Source organism: Colossoma macropomum, unplaced genomic scaffold (assembly GCF_904425465.1).
Source record: "Colossoma macropomum unplaced genomic scaffold, Colossoma_macropomum, whole genome shotgun sequence".
Classification (NCBI taxonomy): Eukaryota; Metazoa; Chordata; class Actinopteri; order Characiformes; family Serrasalmidae; genus Colossoma; species Colossoma macropomum.
This window is the reverse complement of record NW_023494803.1, coordinates 9,122,652-9,140,207: the sequence shown is the minus strand read 5'-3', so window position 1 is coordinate 9,140,207 and position 17,556 is coordinate 9,122,652. Positions and strand designations below refer to the sequence as shown.

The window sequence follows — 17,556 nt, the reverse complement described above, 5'->3', positions numbered from 1 at the left end:
AAACAATGTAAAGGGCAACAGACATTTTCAAATTATGTCAAAAACAGAAAAATGACAAAAATGGAGATTTGGGGTTTTGTTCCGACAGCAGTGATATGTTGTGTTTTGAATGCTCGTATGCGGGTCAACCAGCATGACCATGCTGGGTGATCAGCTAAAGCAGGACCAGACCAGCATTAGCCAGCACAAACTACTGTAGGCTAGCATGCAAGTCATGCTTTTTTTTTGGGGAGGGATGTCATGCTTATGTGGACAAAATTATCGACAAAATTTAGGCTTCGAAATGTCCCCTACTTCTTTTTAGCTGTGATGTACTTTTGCCCATTTTTACAAAAATAATTGTATGTATCTATGCTACACAAGCAAGTCTTCCAACAAAGCAGGTGATGATTTAAGCGTTCAGTGTGCGCAAGGATAATTGTTCCTTCTTAGCTACGTTTGCCTGGCTAGTACAGGCCAAGTACAAACCAAAAGAAGCAAACGTAGAACACCAAACGTATCACAGCGACATGACTTGAACGGCTCTTGTAGTATAGTACAAAGACTAATTAATTTACATAGCGCTAATATGTCTGATAAAGCCTGAAACATTTAGGTGATCACTGTAAACGGTGTATCATGGACATAGATTTTTAAAAACAAACAGTATTCAAATATCCTAAAGTGAAATCATAGTATTGTGTTATTCTTTTAAAGCACCACTCTTTGAAAGCACATCTTGTGCTTTTTGCTTGTGGTAATGACCACAAATTAGCATTTAACTCATGTACTTTCCTATTGTGTAACCTCATTGATTTCTGCAGCACCTTGGTGACTTTGCTCTGGAGGGGATGGATTTGGAGTAAGGATGGAAACTGTGTAAATTTCATTTTTGGCAATTTCGGGAACCAGTCAGGACATGCTAGGCAAATTTAAGCTTCTCCAACCTTTAGCAAAAAGGTTAGCAAAGAGCTCAGGACTTAGCCCTGCAGTCCTTGACTGGGCCTTCAAAACAGATTCCCTCCGTGATTCCAGTCCCTGTCAACATTCCCTGGAACACCATCAAATCTTTGGAGTTTGGCATGGATGGTAGAGCGAGACAGCCTAAAAACAAACACCATGCGTTCTGTGACTGATCCGAACAGTCTAATGCCTTTTTCTTATTATTGACTGTTACAGTGTAGAATTCCCAGGCTGTCTTTACTGTTTCACATTAAGTCTTGATTCTAGACGCCTTGAAATCCAGGCTACAGTACTTTGACTGCACATCATGTCCTGTTACTAAACAAAGGCTCATTTCAAGTGAGTGAATTGTACAAAACCCACTGTCTGCTAAATGTAACCTAATACACGCTTGTCTACTATAAACCTTATAGGCCTCTAGAAATGAGGCAATAATTATATTAATTACAGTTACAAGATACAGAAAATAGAACTGTGCATCACTATGAAATACAGAAAGCATAAAAATTGCATTCAAAATCAATCAAAAAGTCTATTTCTGTGCGCTTTTTATGACCAAATCTGGCACTGAAACGCCTCTAGCTAGAACTAGCTATTCTTAGCTGGTGAGAGCAAAAAGAAATAAAGAAAGAAAGAAAGATAAGCTAATGCATGAAAGTGTCAATATAGACTCCTGTAGATATATGGCAGCTTTAAGGCGTTAAGGAGAGAGGTCAATCAGCTTAGTGTTATGCGAAAACAATGGTTTAGGTAAAAATTACACAGCTGAATCAACACACGGGTAATACGTACATTCCACTAACCTAAAATGTGGTCAATCCACCAAGACATGTTTGGTGTCTAACGTTTGCTTCTTTGGCTTGCACTGGCGCTATGAGGCTAATGTAGCTGACAAGTAATGGACAAACAGTAGTAGTCTTGATACCTGAATTTTTTTAATGTATTCGCTTCAAGATGGCTGGTACCACTAGATTTAGCTATGTAATATACAGCATGTCACACAGTGTCAAAAACTACATAAACAAGTATTTTAACTAGTATCTAGAATCTTCCATTACTTGTTAGCTACACTAGCTCCAGTGCAAAGCTAAAGAAGCAAACATGTATTGGCTAATTGACGACACTTGGGGGTAGATGGAAAACTGTGTCTTGGCTGAACCATTGCTTTAAGGTGTCTCAGGCCACTGAAGCCACTTTGTCACAGTCAGATGTACTTTGTTTATCTGGATCAATTGCAGACATGTTCTTCTCTTTCTTCTCCCGGTCCCAGCAAGGCAAGGCAGCCAGAAACAGAACCACGCCTCCCAACACCACACAGGACCCACTGAAGTAGAACGCCAGGTCATATGACTGGGTCCAGTCGAAGAACCAGCCTGAGGTGGAGAAAAGAGAGAGTTAGCTAAGAAAGCTTTGTTAACTGTATTAGAAAGTCTGTAAAAGTGGTAGTGGCTGAGGATTGACGTGGATTGGTATGTGTTGGTGTGAGTTGGTGCACGGCTGCATCTGAGAACTCTGTCTCCATACTTACAATAACAGGTCCCAGAATGACCCTGAGGGTTCCAGCTTTTATTGGTTCTATATTATCATCACTGTTGGGTGATCATCATTAAATGGAGCAATAGAAATGCTCCAAAGTTACAATGTGTGTGTGTGTGATAAACAGATTTGTTGCTGGCTGTTGTCCACTAGTGTGTGTATTTGTATGAGCTGGTACACAGGTGCATTTGAGGACTCTGTCTCCGTACCTACAACAGGAGGTCCCAGCATGATCCCGAAGCCTCCAAAGCACATGAGGACGCCATGCGCCTGGCTGAGGCGCTCAATGCCTACGATGTGCGTGGTAATGTAGGATGTGAGTGACCAGTTGCCTGAGAAGAAGCCAAGAGTGGCAGACAGCACCTGCAGTCCCACGTAGCTCTTCCATGCGGGCACCAACAGCAGGGCCACACCTGAGCCCATCACCGTCAGGGCATAGAGGAGCAGGCCGCTGACCCACCGCACATCAACCAGGGCACCCAGGACCAACTTGCCCATGCCAGTTGCCACAGCAACAATGGAGACGAGTGGGATTAGGGCCACGTGCTCGATGAGGCCCTCGCTCTGGGCTACGTCCTCCATAAACAGGACAGGTGGGAATGCGCCTAGGCTGAAGAGGAAGATGGAGATGCAAAAGGCTGTAAAGCTGCGGTCCTGGAAATATTCAGCCATCGTGTGAAGGTAATCCACGTGCGGTCGGAGGCGCTTTTTGACGACCTGCACCACTTGGGAGCACACAGGCTCTGCCCTCGGCTCTCCGGTCTCCATGGAGATCAAGAGCTCCTTCACGGGGGACTTGTGGGCGGAGCCATTCATGGTACTGGAATCAATGATGATGATGGCAGCTGGTTTGTCGTAGAGTGGTCCATCTTTGTGGGCAAGAGCGGCCTTTTGTTTGAGGTAATAGCCTGGAAGGTTCAAGGGTCGCATGGGGCCGGCGCATGCCATCAGGTTCAGCGCCAGAGCACCGATGATCAGCAAGCAGCCGTCCAATCCGAACAGGTCAATCAGCTCATTCTGCGCCGTTGCGTACAGAAACCCACCCACACTGGTTCCTGAGAAAGAGACACACAATAATGAAATTAGCCTTTAAATATAATATATTTGACATTTTAGACATTAATATAGCAGCAAACAACTAGTTTCTAAGTAAAGATATAGTAGAGGAATGGCGTCCTAAGCAGAGAACATTTCCCCGTACGCATGTTATCCCGTTTTGTGAACATGTCGGCCCTACCCACGTTTTGTTTTGCCCTCCCCAAAAAGGGACCGCCCAAAAAGTGTGCATGCACAATTCAAGATGGAACGGCAAAATCCGAATAAGAAACTAAGGCAACTGAATATGGTCTATCTGCTGCACCTTTTAGGGCAGAACGGGAAAATTCGAACAAGAAACTGGTGAAAAAGCCGCTGACTTCAGCTTCATTGAGAATTGAAATGCCTGAAAATGGATGAGGAGGTCGATCTTGCTGGACAGGAAGATAACATTAGCTCATTTTTGCTGTTTCACAGAAACAATATGTCAGTATTGTCTTGTCTTGTTTGCAAATGTTTATGCTAGCAACTGGTTAGCTTCACAGCAGCAACTGTAGCGACAGTTTGCTAACCCACTACCGAGCTAACGTTAGCTTGCTGCATTGCGGTTCACTCTAACGTTATATCATGGTATTTGTGTGTACAATGTTTGTGAAGTGTTTTTTGGCCACAAAGATAATAAAACGGAGTGTGGGCCTCAACAATGCATGTCCTCAAGTTTGGGGGGGCGGAGTTTCAGAAGAAGCATTGAAGGGAGGGATGTGTTTGTTTTCCTGCTGCGTTCAAATATCAACAATCTTTCTCCAGAATCGTATCGTGCTCCTTTAACACAAGGATGTTTTTTTATAACACAAATACAAATTAATTCTCACTCACAGACTGTTGAAACAAGCAGAGAAATTCTGTTGAAACTGTGGATTCTAAACTTTCGACTGACAGCACATTTGCGTTTGTAAGTCAAAGAAACGTTATCGTAGAAGAAGCCGAAAAAGAAAAAAAAATTCTTTATGTTTTGTCCGCAGAGAAAAAAAATAGACTTGAATTGCACCCCTAGTCACATTAATATATTTTGTTGTTGGTTTTCTAAGTAAATAAATAAGTTGACACATCCTAGATAAAAAACATACTTCTGCATATTTTAATGCACAATTACTATTTATTTGCTGAATTCAATATATTGGGAAAAAAACAAACATAAAATGTGGCCTGTGCAAAAGTTATGTTATATAATTTTGTATGCTAAACAAATTGATAGAAATTGTGCACCAAAATTTATAGAAAAATGCCAAATTTAAGTTTGAAGCTGTGAACTTATTTTCACTTGTAACATAAAATTTGACTGAGTGTTCAGACTTCTGCATACAATTGTGTAGATGTAACTTACATAACCTACATAACATAGTAGTTATCATATAACTTACTGTAGTTGCTAGATAATAAGTCTTAAGTTAATAATTAGCCTGGAGTTTGCATGCTAAGGGAGCGGAGCCATACCTGTTGTAACGATGCCCAGGGCGAGGCCACGCCTCTTGTCAAAATACTGACAGGTGATGGTGAGTGTGGCTGCATAGACGAGACCACAGCCCATACCTGACAACAAACAAACAAACAAACAAGCACTCAAAAACACACATACAGCCTACCAAACGTCAAATGTCAGACAATCTGCTGTAAACACATCAGCAAATCCAGACTGAATAATATCTGATGTGTGATATTTAATGAGTAATCGATGACTAATAGCTGATGACTAATGTTTGTTCAGAAATGAACTTGTGTTTACGCTTTCTAGAACTCTCTGTATTATCTGATTAAAGGGGTATAAAAAGATTAGTCTCTTACAGACAAAACTGGATCATTCTGAATGTGAGCATTTAATATTACTCATTCAGATATGTATGTGTCGTGTACAGTATCATGCAAAAGTTACAAACTGTTCTGATATTTTCTTATATATCGTACATGATATTAATATTTCAAGGAAGTGCAGAAAACATATTTAACTAAATATAATACTCATTTTCAGTATTCTGTGTGTCCACTCTACTTTATTCCAGCTTCCATTCTTTTCAGGAGACTCACTTTCAGTTTCTCAAGTAAATCTGCAGACACACCTCCAAAGTTCAGTCTTAGAAGTTGGTTGATCCTTTTCTGAAGTAATCAAACACATTCAGTGGTGTTGAGGTCTGGACTCTGGGGTGGTCAGTCCATTGTTGAGCTTCTTTGTTTGATGTGTCCGTCTCCTTTTCTCAGTGAGGTCTTCTTGACAGCTACACATCCTTTCAGACCCATAGCACTGAGTCGTCTTCTCACAGTGGTAGGATGGACAGATCTGAAGCAGCTTGATTTTCTCCTCTCTCTCAAAGATGGAAGCTTTAAGTGCTGTTTACCTGCTGGGGGCAGTTCTGGTGGTCTATCAGGTCTTCCAGGTGGTTGTTAGGAGACACATTTTCTCAGTTCAGTTTTTGAACTCCAGTTTTGGAAAGTTCCCTTATTTATCTTTGACCTTCTCCTTCATTATAAAAGTGGATTATTTTTCATCTAATCTGTTTAGAAACATCTCCTGAAAAATGACTAACTTGTTTTTAATGGTTATTTGACTGGGTATTACATAAAAGAAAGGCTGACTTTTGCAGGGTACTGTATGTTATGCAGGTTGTAGCAATGTGTCATGGTGGGGGATTGATTTATGTGGACAAGCTGTCCCTGTCAAGTTTGATAAAAACAACTAATGTCTGGTGGATCTCACACACACGAACATAACTATAAATACAGTGACTTTTCCACACATCCACACACACACACACATACACACACCTACATACACGAACATAAGGCAACAACACCATAAGCTGTGATATAAATAACTACAGGACGTTCTTGATTAGATTTATGTAAACACAAGTTGTGAATAAACTTCTGAAGGTCAGACTTCAGTGGACACGCAAACACTCTCACACACACACACACACACACACACACAGACACACACACACATTTGTTATTCCTGAAATAGCTCCAGTCAATAACCCTCTTGTTTCACAGTACACTTAAGCTCTTTAAAGTGCGTAATGTAATGCCTGTAGAGCAGAGCCAGGCTGGAGAATCCAGACTAAAATGTGAGAATCCCCCTGGATGATCACTCTAAACCAGGGACATCCAGCTCTGGTCCTGCAGAGCTGCAGTCAAAACAGCTTGGTGATTTCCTGTTAGAGCAGGAATTTATCAAACTCTTCTCTTGTACTTATATTATGTCTTATGCCAATATATATAATGTAAGTCAATGGAACCAGATGTTTTTCCAAATAATTTTGGGCATCAGGTATTTTCAAATTACATCAAAAACTGGAAAACAACAAAAATGTATATATAAGGATTTGATAGATAGATAGATAGATAGATAGATAGATAGATAGATAGATAGATAGATAGATAGATGCTTTGATTTACAATGGGTCTTGGCATTCTTGGCCTTCTGGAAGTTGTACATACATTTGGTTGTTTGTTTGTTTGTTTCTTTCTTTCTTTATTACATTTGATTTCTGTAAACATTTTTCTCAGAAATATTCTTTTATCATATGTTTTGTACTTCCTTCAGGAAATGCAAATCTAGTTCCAACATTGTTTTTATGAGCAAATTAAAGGCTTACTACCCAGATAATTAGCATATTGAACATAATTCTCTCAGGTGCCGAAGATTACCGTATGTGCATTTGTGTGCCATCAGAACTTTTTCAGCATAAACATTACAGCTAAAACAGTTAGTAATGATACTTTTATTTAAGCATCAGTTCTTAAAGGTAAAACGTCAAGATCAGACATATTGATTCAGTATTGACTCCCTCATGCTCAGAGGATTCTCCTGCTTGGATCTGCACTACAAGCATTACATTACAGACTGCAAAGGACTCTGTAAAACAAGAGGATTATTGACTTTCAAGAATTAAACACCCCAGTCTAGAGATGAGAGAGGAAATAGAGGAGAAGAGAAGGGAAGAGAAAAGAGGAGAAGAGAAGAAAAGAGAAGAAAGGAGAAGATGAGAAGAGAAGCAAAGAGAAGGAAATAGAAGAGGAAAGTGGTGTAGATAATAAAAGAAAAGGGAAGAGACGAAAGGAGAAAAGAAGGGAAGAGGAAACAGGAGAAGAGATGCCCACTGAGAGGAGGAGAGCACGACATTGTAAAAGTTTTACCGACGACGATGCCATATGAGAAGATGAGGAAGGAGACGTTAGGGGCAAAAGCGCTGAGCATCAGCCCTCCTGCCACCATCACACCACTGAATATAGTGACCGGCCGGGCACCAAAATTATCCACACATGCACTGCAAAGTGGACCTGAGAGAGAGAGAGAGAGAGAGAGAGAGAGAGAGAGAGAGAGAGAGAGAGAGAGAGGTTATTACATGCTTGAGCAGTATTCTTGACACACTCTTGCCGTTCTCTCATGCAGCTTCATGAGGAGCCACCTGGGCTTTTTGACCAGGACTGAAGAAGACACACATGCCACCATGCTGCCGGGGGTGGGGGGTTGGAGGGGGGTCATTTATTTAAGAAACATACATACTCTTGTCCCTCTTTATTTGGGCAGGTAGTGTTCTCTCACCTCCACCAAACTCAGAATCATCCTGCCACAGTGAAGCGTGATTCATCAACCAAGACAACACATTTCCACTCTAGCTGACGCTGATCTTAGGCATGTGTGTGGCTGCTCGGCCGCTGTGGTTACCATGGCAACCCAATCCAAAAAGCTTATTAAATGTGCTAACATTGCTACCAGAAGGAGTTTGGAACTCAGTTTGAGCTGATGTGGCTAATAGACATTTCCACTTCATAATAATGGCACTTACAGCTGATCAGGGCAACTCTAGCAGAGCAGAAATTTGATGAACTGATGAAAGGTGGAATCAGGAAATTGTCGTGAAGTGTCATGTTAAAAGTCACTGAGCTCTTCAATGTGTCTCTTTATGTAAATGTTTATGTTTATGTCTTTTAGAAATAAATTCATGCATAAGCGTCAGTATCACTATACTCTTTAGCTCTCAAATTAATTTCATGTATTTAAGTGTTAAGTCTTTAGATCAAATTGTCTTAATAAATAATATAAAACATACAATCAATTAAGTCTGTCCATATTTTAACTTGTATTGTATGTATGACAGTGAGAAAATCAAAGAGGCTTATTAAGCACAGCAAACTGGTAGATATATATTTACCAAACTGACCCGACTATTAATGTATTTGACTATTGATGTAGGCACAGTTGTGTTGACAGAGAAAGTAATCATGGGTCAGTAACACAGTTATTCTGACATGAAGAGTAAATATGATCTGATAACACAGTTATTCTGACATGAAGAGTAAATATGATCTGATAACACAGTTATTCTGACACGTAGAGTAAATATGGTCCGATAACACAGTTATTCTGACACATAGAGTAAATATGGTCTGATAACACAGTTATTCTGACACATAAAGTAAATATGGTCCGATAACACAGTTATTCTGACACATAGAGTAAATATGGTCCAATAACACAGTTATTCTGACATGTAGAGTAAATATGGTCTGATAACACAGTTATTCTGACACATAGAGTAAATATGGTCTGATAATACAGTTATTCTGACATGTAGAGTAAATATGGTCCAATAACACAGTTATTCTAACACAGAGAGTAAATACAGGGTAATAACACATTTATTGTAACACAAAACTTGTAAATGCTGGCTAATAACACAGTTATTTTGACTCAGAGAAAGTAGATACGAGACAATAACACAGTTATTCTGACACAGATAGAGTTAATACAGGCCACACTGTCTAGGTCGAAGGGTGTGTGTGTGTGTGTGTGTTTAGAGGCCAGTGCTACCTAGTCCTAGTTTTATATGTGTCATCTATTGTGCTAAAGGCAGTATTGGTGTATGGTGTCCAGAAAGCGTCAATAGTGTGTGTGTGTGTGTGTGTGTGTGTGTGTGTGTGTGTGTGTGTGTTGTGAGCTCACAAGGACATATCATATCCAGACTAGATCATGGAGTTGCGAGGCCCCTGAGTACAAATGTCTTTGGACGCATCTGTAACAACTGAAGAAATACATAAAGCAGTCATTTGTAAACACACTCAGACCTGTTTGTAAACTGTATAATGAGCCATTGCTTTTGTAACTTGGCAACTTAAGATGAGGAACATGGTGAAATAAACATCTCAACTAGATGATGCCATCAAGCTTGGGTATAAAAGGAGCATCCAGGTAAGGCCGAGTCCTTTATAAGCAAGGATGTGTTAAAACTCGCCACTTTGCCAGTGAATAACCCAACAGAACAACATTTCTGAACAAGATTTCACTCTCTACAGTGCATAATATCTTAAAGGATTCAGGGAATCTGGAGAAATTTGTGTGTAAAGACGCAAAACTGAACACCACAACTGGCCGACTGCTCAGGCACTGCATTAAAAAAACAGCATCCTTCTGTGATGGATACCACCTCATTGGCTCGAGAATACTTTGACAAACCGTTGTCAATAAACACAAACGTTGCTGTGTCTTCCTTTATACACTGTCCAAAGAAAAACATACGTCTCCAAAATACCAACTTTACAGGAGAAAGCAGAAACGTTCCTAACTTTCAATGAAAGTTAATGTGAAGAGATGTTATTCCAAGTGATTTCAATTGGTCCATTTATCATGAAATATTCACACGATGTAAAGGACAGCTGCAGAAAAATAAAAATCAACACAATGGAGATACATGTTTTTTAAAAGCGATGATATACAAATTAAGGCTGTTCTAAGCACAGCAGAAGCTATATGTCCATAAACGCCGCCAACTTCTCTGGGCTCAAGCTCATCTGAAATGGACTGATGCACAGTGGAAACGCCTATCATTATGATCTGACTTTTCGGCTAAAGAAGAAAAGATGACCTTGACCAGTGTGAAGTTCAAAAGCCAGCATCTGTGTTAGTTCCCATGTGGGCATTACCCACATGTAGAAATATACACAAAAGATTTTATATACTAGGCAACAGGCTGGAGGCCCCCAGATTATTTGAGTTTAAGACCCCTGCCTTAAGGTCTGCAACAGTGAACAAAGTGTGTGTGTGTGTGTGCATGTGTGTATCAGTACTGGTGTGAACAAATGTTGCAGAGTCACACACACACACACACACACACACACACACACAGTTCCAGTCATGCCCTTTCTCTAGCCTGTTTGGAACAATGACAGAATTTAACTCCATTTGAAATTAACCTCACACACACACACACACACACACACACACACACACACTCTGACACACACTCACCTGCTGTTAACTCCTGTAACATGAAACTGCTGTATCTGCCCTTCTCTTGGAACATGCTGTATTGTTTACTGTTTATTCCCTCTCTCTCTCTCTCTCTCTCTCTCTCTCTCTCTCCCTCTTGCCCTCTGATACACTCGTCTTGCTTTTCCTCTCCATTTCTCTTTTTTCTCACACTTGTCCTCTCTCTCCTTCTCTCTTATAATGTGGTTCTAGTTGTTTTTGTTGCTGCTGTTGTTGTTGTTATTGACTCTACTCTGCTACTACTTTTGTTGAATACATTTACACTGTAAAACATCTCCTTTCTAAGCCTTAGCAATAGTTCACCTTATAGTCACAGTCATTTAAATGAACTGAATTGGCTTAAACTCAACAGAATCAAATAGAAACAAATCAAATGTAATCGAAATGAAATGAATTTGATCATGTTGAACTGAACTGAATTGAACAGATAAGAACTCAATTGACTATACTGAATTAAATCAAACTGAAATGAATTTAAACTGAATAGAATTACATTTACTGAATTGAATAAAATTAAACTGAACCAACATGAATGGAATTAAGTGGAACTGAAATGAAAGAACTAAAATAACTTAGTGAATTGAATAAAAATAAAATCAAACTGAACTGAAATAAACTGTATTAAACTGAACGCAACTGAAAACTGGATTGAACTAAAGTTAACTGAACTGACCGCAGCTGAACTGAGGATTTACATCACACTGTAAAATGATGCTGACTCAGCAGGTCTTCCTTCTCTTCACACACAAATAAAGTGAGGGTCCTCTCTCTCTCTCACTCTCTCTCTCTCTCTCTCTCTCTCTCCCTCTCTCTCTCTCTCTCTCCCGCTCTCTCTCTCTGTCTCTCTCTCTGCTCTTTCCTTTTTCTCAGTAAGAGCACACACAGCACTGAACTACAGCTGAACCGTGTGTGTGTGTGATGTTCAGATCAAACACACTCAGATGACAGATCAGAGAGCTCAGTGTCCCAGAGAAGAGAAGGTCATCAGGTCCAGCTTAACTAATTAACACTAGAGCCAATCAGTGACCGGTCATTTGAAACTAAAGGAAAGGTTAACACAGGAGTAAACAGCTTCACAGCAGTCATTCCTCTCTCTTGTTCTCTTTCTCTGAACTTTACACACCTCCACTATCAGGTGCCGTGTAAGCTTCAGATGAGCTTCACACGTATAAACCCACTTTACTGCGGTAACACCAATGTAACCCCCCCAAACCTGCTCAGCTCTCACTGCTGCTCTTTATGGCAGCAACTGGTTCAAACCAGCCTTAAAGCACAGTGTAATAAACACGTCCTGTAACCGAAAGCCTGTGCGCACACACACACACACACACACACACACACACACACACACACACATACACACACTGCCCCCTCCTGCCCCATCAGGTGTGAACTATTATATAACAATAGAAACCTCACAATACACACAATAACACAGTGAACTGGACACATTGAGAGTTCACAATAATTACAAATGTCAATGATTTGTGAAAATAAATCACTATTTTGAGACACTAACTCAATATTTAATATTAATAAGAAAATAGGTAATTATTTCAAAATACTAAGTCAATATTTCATGACAATTTTTTTCACAATACTCAGTCAATATTTTGAGAAAATAATAAATTATTTTAAGCTACTAAGTCAATGTTTTGTGAAAATAAGTCTTTTTTGACATATTAAGTCAACATTTCATGAACATAAGTCATTATTGTGAGATAGCAGTATCATAATCATAAGGAAACCCATTCCCAGCGAGTCACTTTTTTCTCATCCTCTGTTTCTGTCCAATTTTTTTTTACTATTTTTGCAAAATACTGACTTCTCCTGAATCCCCAAATAATTACCAGTTTTCTCAAGATCTTGACTTGAAAACAAGTCATTATTTCAAGATAACAAGTCAAACTTTTGCAAAAATAAATAAACAATTTGAGCCAATATTTTGTGAAAATACATTTCTTTTTACATTTAAAGACAATATTTTTAAAAAGTGATTATTTTGAGATCTTAAGGTAATATTTTGTGAAAATAAATGACCATATCTATTTTTTTTTTTATTTAATAATTTTTTTTAGGGAAATCTTTTCTGGGCTTTTCCACTTTCCTTGAACATTCTCTTTTTTGTCAGTATTTACTGTACCTTCTTTGCAAATAATAAAATAATATAAATATTATACTATTTTATAAAAATAATTTTTTTTTTTTTAATTGTCGCTATTCAGAGATTTTAAATACAGTAAAAAAATATTTTCACATTCAAACAGAAGAGGGGATTCTACATTACCCAGACTAATATCCTATAAACTGTAGTCTTAGGCCTGAATATCCCTTTAATAAACTCACACTGAGAACACGTGTGGTGTAGAGCTGTGTTTGATCCACTGAGAGGTCAGTAACAGTCCTTCACTTCGCCCCTGTGTCACGTGTTTGTGTACTCACTTGCGATGAGTGCCACCCCTGACACCATGGAGCCCACCCAGGCGGTCATGCCCTTGCTCTCGTGGAAGGCGCTGAGCCACTCCGGGTACAGGACGCCCACCGCCTGGGGCGAGCCGAACGCCAGCAGCTGGGCCATGAAGGAGGCCAGCACAATGACCCAGGACCAGCCTCCGTCCAGAGACGCGGCCATCACCACAGCTGGACCACACAGCGGCTAGATTAAACACACACACCCACACGCGGGGACCTGCAGAGAGAAATACACACTGTGTATATGAATCATAATAAAAGCCCATTAGAAAATTATCATCTTCTTTACATTGTGTGAACAGTGATGAGTAGATATGATACACAGACCAAACATGACTGAACAAAAGTACTTAGAATAAAATCTAAAGTCTGAAAGAGAGAATGAGAGAGAGACAGAGAGAGAGAGAGAGAGAGAGAGAGAGAGAGAGATGCCATACAAATAAAAATATGGACCATAATTTGGAGAAAAAAAAGACAGAAAGAAAGAAAGAAAGAAAGAAAGAAAGAAAGAAAAAAAGAAAGAAGATGAAGAGGAAAGAAGTGAGTGAGTGAGAGAGAGAGAGAGAGAGAGAGAGAGAGAGAGAGAGAGATGCCATACAAATAAAAAATATGGACCATAATTTGGAGAAAAAAAAGAAAGAAAGAAAGAAAGATAGATAGATAGAAGATGAAGAGGAAAGAAAAGAAGTGACTGAGTGAAAGAGAGAGAGAAAGAGAGAGAGAGAGAGATGCCATACAAATAGAAATATGGACCATAATTAGGAGAAGAAAAAGAAAGAAAGAAAGAAAGAAAGAAAGAAAGAAAGAAAGAAAGAAAGAAAGATAGAGGATGAAGAGGAAAGAAAAGAAGTGACTGAGTGAAAGAGTGAAAGAGAGAGAGAGAGAGAGAGAGAGAGAGAGATGCTTTAACACGGTAACTTTAAATGCTTCTACACGTCAATAAGACCCAAACTGTAACTCCTGTAGTCTGTATATCTCTCAGCTCTCTCATAGCCTAGAAGAGTAATAACGGAGTCTCGCGCTACCTCCGCGGTGTCCGCTGCTCTCGTGCCGGGCGGAGTGGCGCTCCGGCTCCGTCTTGCGCCCTGGGGCTCCGCCGCTGCACCTCCGCGCGCTCACAAACCGCGTTTTGACCAGAGAGCGCAGAGACCACACCTCTCTCTCCAGACCGGACCGCCTCGAAAGCTCTGCGTCACCTTCTCGCGCCTGTGAGCGAGCGAGCTAAACGGCCCCGCGCGCTCAGTGTGTTTTTATTCGCGCGCTGTTGCTCTGTCGCACGCGCAATGAGAACCAGGAGGGGTGGGGGGAAAGGGGTGGGGGTGGGGGGAAAGGGGTGGGGGTGGGGGGTCGTTTACGTACAGTTCAGTCTCTAGTTATTAGTAAATAATAACAGATTTATGAAGCATGGCTGATTTATCGAGTGTACATGTTGTTATAGCTCAGAATGTAGACCAGGGTTCGGCAGCATGCAGCTCCGGAGCCGCATGCGGCCCTTTTCTTGCCCTGTTGGCTCAACAGCAGGATTAGACTTTTAGGTAAAAATAAAATAATCCTCCTTTGCAGTGATTTATCATTGATTTATTAGTCTACTCAGGCTTTAGCAGAGCTCAGTAACACTGAGATTAATAACTGATCATCACATTGATTTATCAGTCTACTCAGGCTTTAGCAGAGCTGAGTAACACTGAGATTAATAACTGATCGCCACATTGATTTATCAGTCTACTCAGGCTTTAGCAGAGCTGAGTAACACTGAGATTAATAACTGATCATCACATTGATTTATCAGTCTACTCAGGCTTTAGCAGAGCTCTGTAACACTGAGATTAATAACTGATCGCCACATTGATTTATCAGTCTACTCAGGCTTTAGCAGAGCTCAGTAACACTGAGATTAATAACTGATCGTCACATTGATTTATCGGTCTACTCAGGCTTTAGCAGAGCTCAGTAACACTGAGATTAATAACTGATCGTCACATTGATTTATCAGTCTACTCAGGCTTTAGCAGAGCTCAGTAACACTGAGATTAATAACTGATCGTCACATTGATTTATCGGTCTACTCAGGCTTTAGCAGAGCTCAGTAACAATGAGATTAATAACCGATCGTCACATTGATTTATCGGTCTACTCAGGCTTTAGCAGAGCTCAGTAACACTGAGATTAATAAATGATCGTCACATTGATTTATCGGTCTACTCAGGCTTTGGTAGGAACCTCAGTGTTCACAAAGAATCTGTTTCCTCTTTAGAGTCCATTTAACCAGTGTGCTTCTTAAGCACCATGCATATATATATATATATATATATATATATATATATATATATATATATATATATATATATATATATATATGAGTAGACTGATAAATCAATGTGGCGATCAGTTATTAATATATATACATATATATATATAATAGTAAATAAACAAGCATTTATTTAAATTTATCAAGTATATTTTGTAAAAAAAAAAAATCTCTTAAATATGTACAAGTAACTACCCTGAATACTGTTTTTTTATGTAATATGGGCTGAATACAGATCATTCATTTCTATATTCTGAATACATATTCCCAGTATTCCCTTACATCCCAACCCTGAAAGTAGCTCATAATCAATATGATCAATACAATTCTTTACAGGTTACTGATGTTATTTTGATAAAACAGTAATCATTTCTATAGTAGGACATAGTAGGGCTTTATTTTATCTACATACCTCAAAAGCAGGCTCCTCCAGCTCCTTATGGTCCTCTGGATTGCAAAGGTTTTTAATTTTTCAATAAAACAAATGTTTATCAAAGGCTTTGAAGCTCATGCCGGTGATGAGTGTATGATATTCTCAGTAGTGTTTGTAATAAAGGAGTGTGAAGGGAAGTGGGGTGCTGGTGTGGGGGAAACACGGTCAGTTTGAACCAGTTACCAGAGGGGGGTGGGGTGGGGGCAGTCCTGAGTGCGAGAGGCAACGGAACATCAGCCGGTGTCACTTCTGAACTGGAGCATGTGGTGGAACAGTAGAGAATACAAACATAAATATACATCAGTGAATATGATTCACATGGATTTGTACAGAGACTGTAGTACTTACACTCATTTACAAACACATACACATGCTAGACACTTTATTAGGTTCTCCTACCTTACATCTACATTCATTGTTATGGTCTACTTACAGGTACACATTGTAGGTTTACTATTACAGATTGTAGTCCATCTGTTTCTCTGTGTGATTTACTGCACTCATCAGTGGTCAGGACCCCCACAGGACCACCACTGAGCTGGTATTATATAGGTGGTGGATCATTCTCAGCATGGACAAGGCAGTGACATGTTAGTGTGTGATCATTTTAGCTTCCACTGTACATCAGGTTTTTGTTTATGGTATGTTTTTGATTCGTTTTGTTTCAAACTTTTCCCACAGGCCCAGGAACATTTCCATTGACTATCATGATCTGGTGAGGTCACTTGTGGAATTGACTGGGCCGTGAGCTGGGACACTTTTCACCACTGGTGGTTTCAGTACTTTTTGGCAGTACTGAAAATGACTGGGCTGCAAGCTGGGACACCTTTCACCACAGTAATGAAGTTCAACTGGGCCATGAACTGGAATACCTTTTTACCACAGTTGTGAACTTTGACTGGGTCGTGGCCTGGGAGATTCTTAACCAACTTAGCAGAGGGGACACTTATCACAGCAGTGGTGGAACTTGACTGGGCTAGGACACTTTTCACTGCAATAGAGGGGTTGACTGGGCCATGAGTGGACACTTTTCACTGCACTTGCGGAGTGTAACTGAAATGTGAGCTGGAAACTTTTCACCACCTTTGTAGTATTTGACTGGCCCGTGAGTCAGGACACTTTTCACTGCGGTTATGGTGTTTAACTGGGCCATGAGCAGGAAACATTCTACCACAGCTGTGGAGTTTAACTGGGCTGTGGGCACATTTGTAGTATTTGACTGGTCCGTGAGCCAGGACACTTTTCACTGCAGTTATAAAGTTTAACTGGGCCGTGAGCTAGGACAATTTTCACTGTAGTTATGGACCATGAATCGCGACACATTTCACCATGGTTATGGAGTCTTAGTGGGCCATGAGCAGGACACATTGCTCCACAGCTGTGGAGTTTAACTGGGCTGTGAGCAGGATACTTTTTACCATGATTGTGGAATTTGACTGGGCCATGAGCCAGGACTCTTTTCAGTGCAGTTATGGAGTTTAACTGGACTATGAATCAGGATACATT

The 17,556-nt window shown here is 40.1% G+C and overlaps 1 protein-coding gene across 3 annotated transcripts; it reads right to left on the bottom strand.

Moving 5' to 3' along the window:
• Positions 1-218: 218 nt before the first annotated feature.
• On the bottom strand, positions 219-16,172 carry slc16a9a (solute carrier family 16 member 9a). 3 transcript variants are annotated; one of them, XM_036593060.1, is made up of 6 exons: positions 16,030-16,172; positions 13,280-13,526; positions 7,705-7,848; positions 5,008-5,103; positions 2,688-3,533; positions 219-2,315 (listed from the first exon to the last, which is right to left on the bottom strand). In XM_036593060.1, exons 2-6 carry the CDS (start codon positions 13,467-13,469, stop codon positions 2,119-2,121), a joined length of 1,473 nt encoding a protein of 490 aa, XP_036448953.1. In that variant the 5' UTR covers positions 13,470-13,526; positions 16,030-16,172; the 3' UTR covers positions 219-2,118. The 3 variants fall into 3 exon arrangements, with proteins under 3 accessions (XP_036448953.1, XP_036448952.1, XP_036448955.1); XM_036593059.1 differs by lacking the exon at positions 16,030-16,172 and adding an exon at positions 14,335-14,424; XM_036593062.1 differs by lacking the exons at positions 13,280-13,526; positions 16,030-16,172 and adding an exon at positions 10,817-10,924.
• Positions 16,173-17,556: the final 1,384 nt, after the last annotated feature.

Coding starts and splice junctions, on each gene's coding strand:
- slc16a9a (XM_036593060.1), bottom strand. CDS start 13,469: ATGGCCGCGTCTCTGGACGGAGGCTGGTCCTGGGTCATTGTGCTGGCC. Junction 3,534..5,007: donor CCTGGGCATCGTTACAACAG/GTATGGCTCCGC, acceptor TCTCTTTCTCAG/GAACCAGTGTGGGTGGGTTT. Junction 2,316..2,687: donor GCTGGGACCTCCTGTTGTAG/GTACGGAGACAG, acceptor TCTCCACCTCAG/GCTGGTTCTTCGACTGGACC.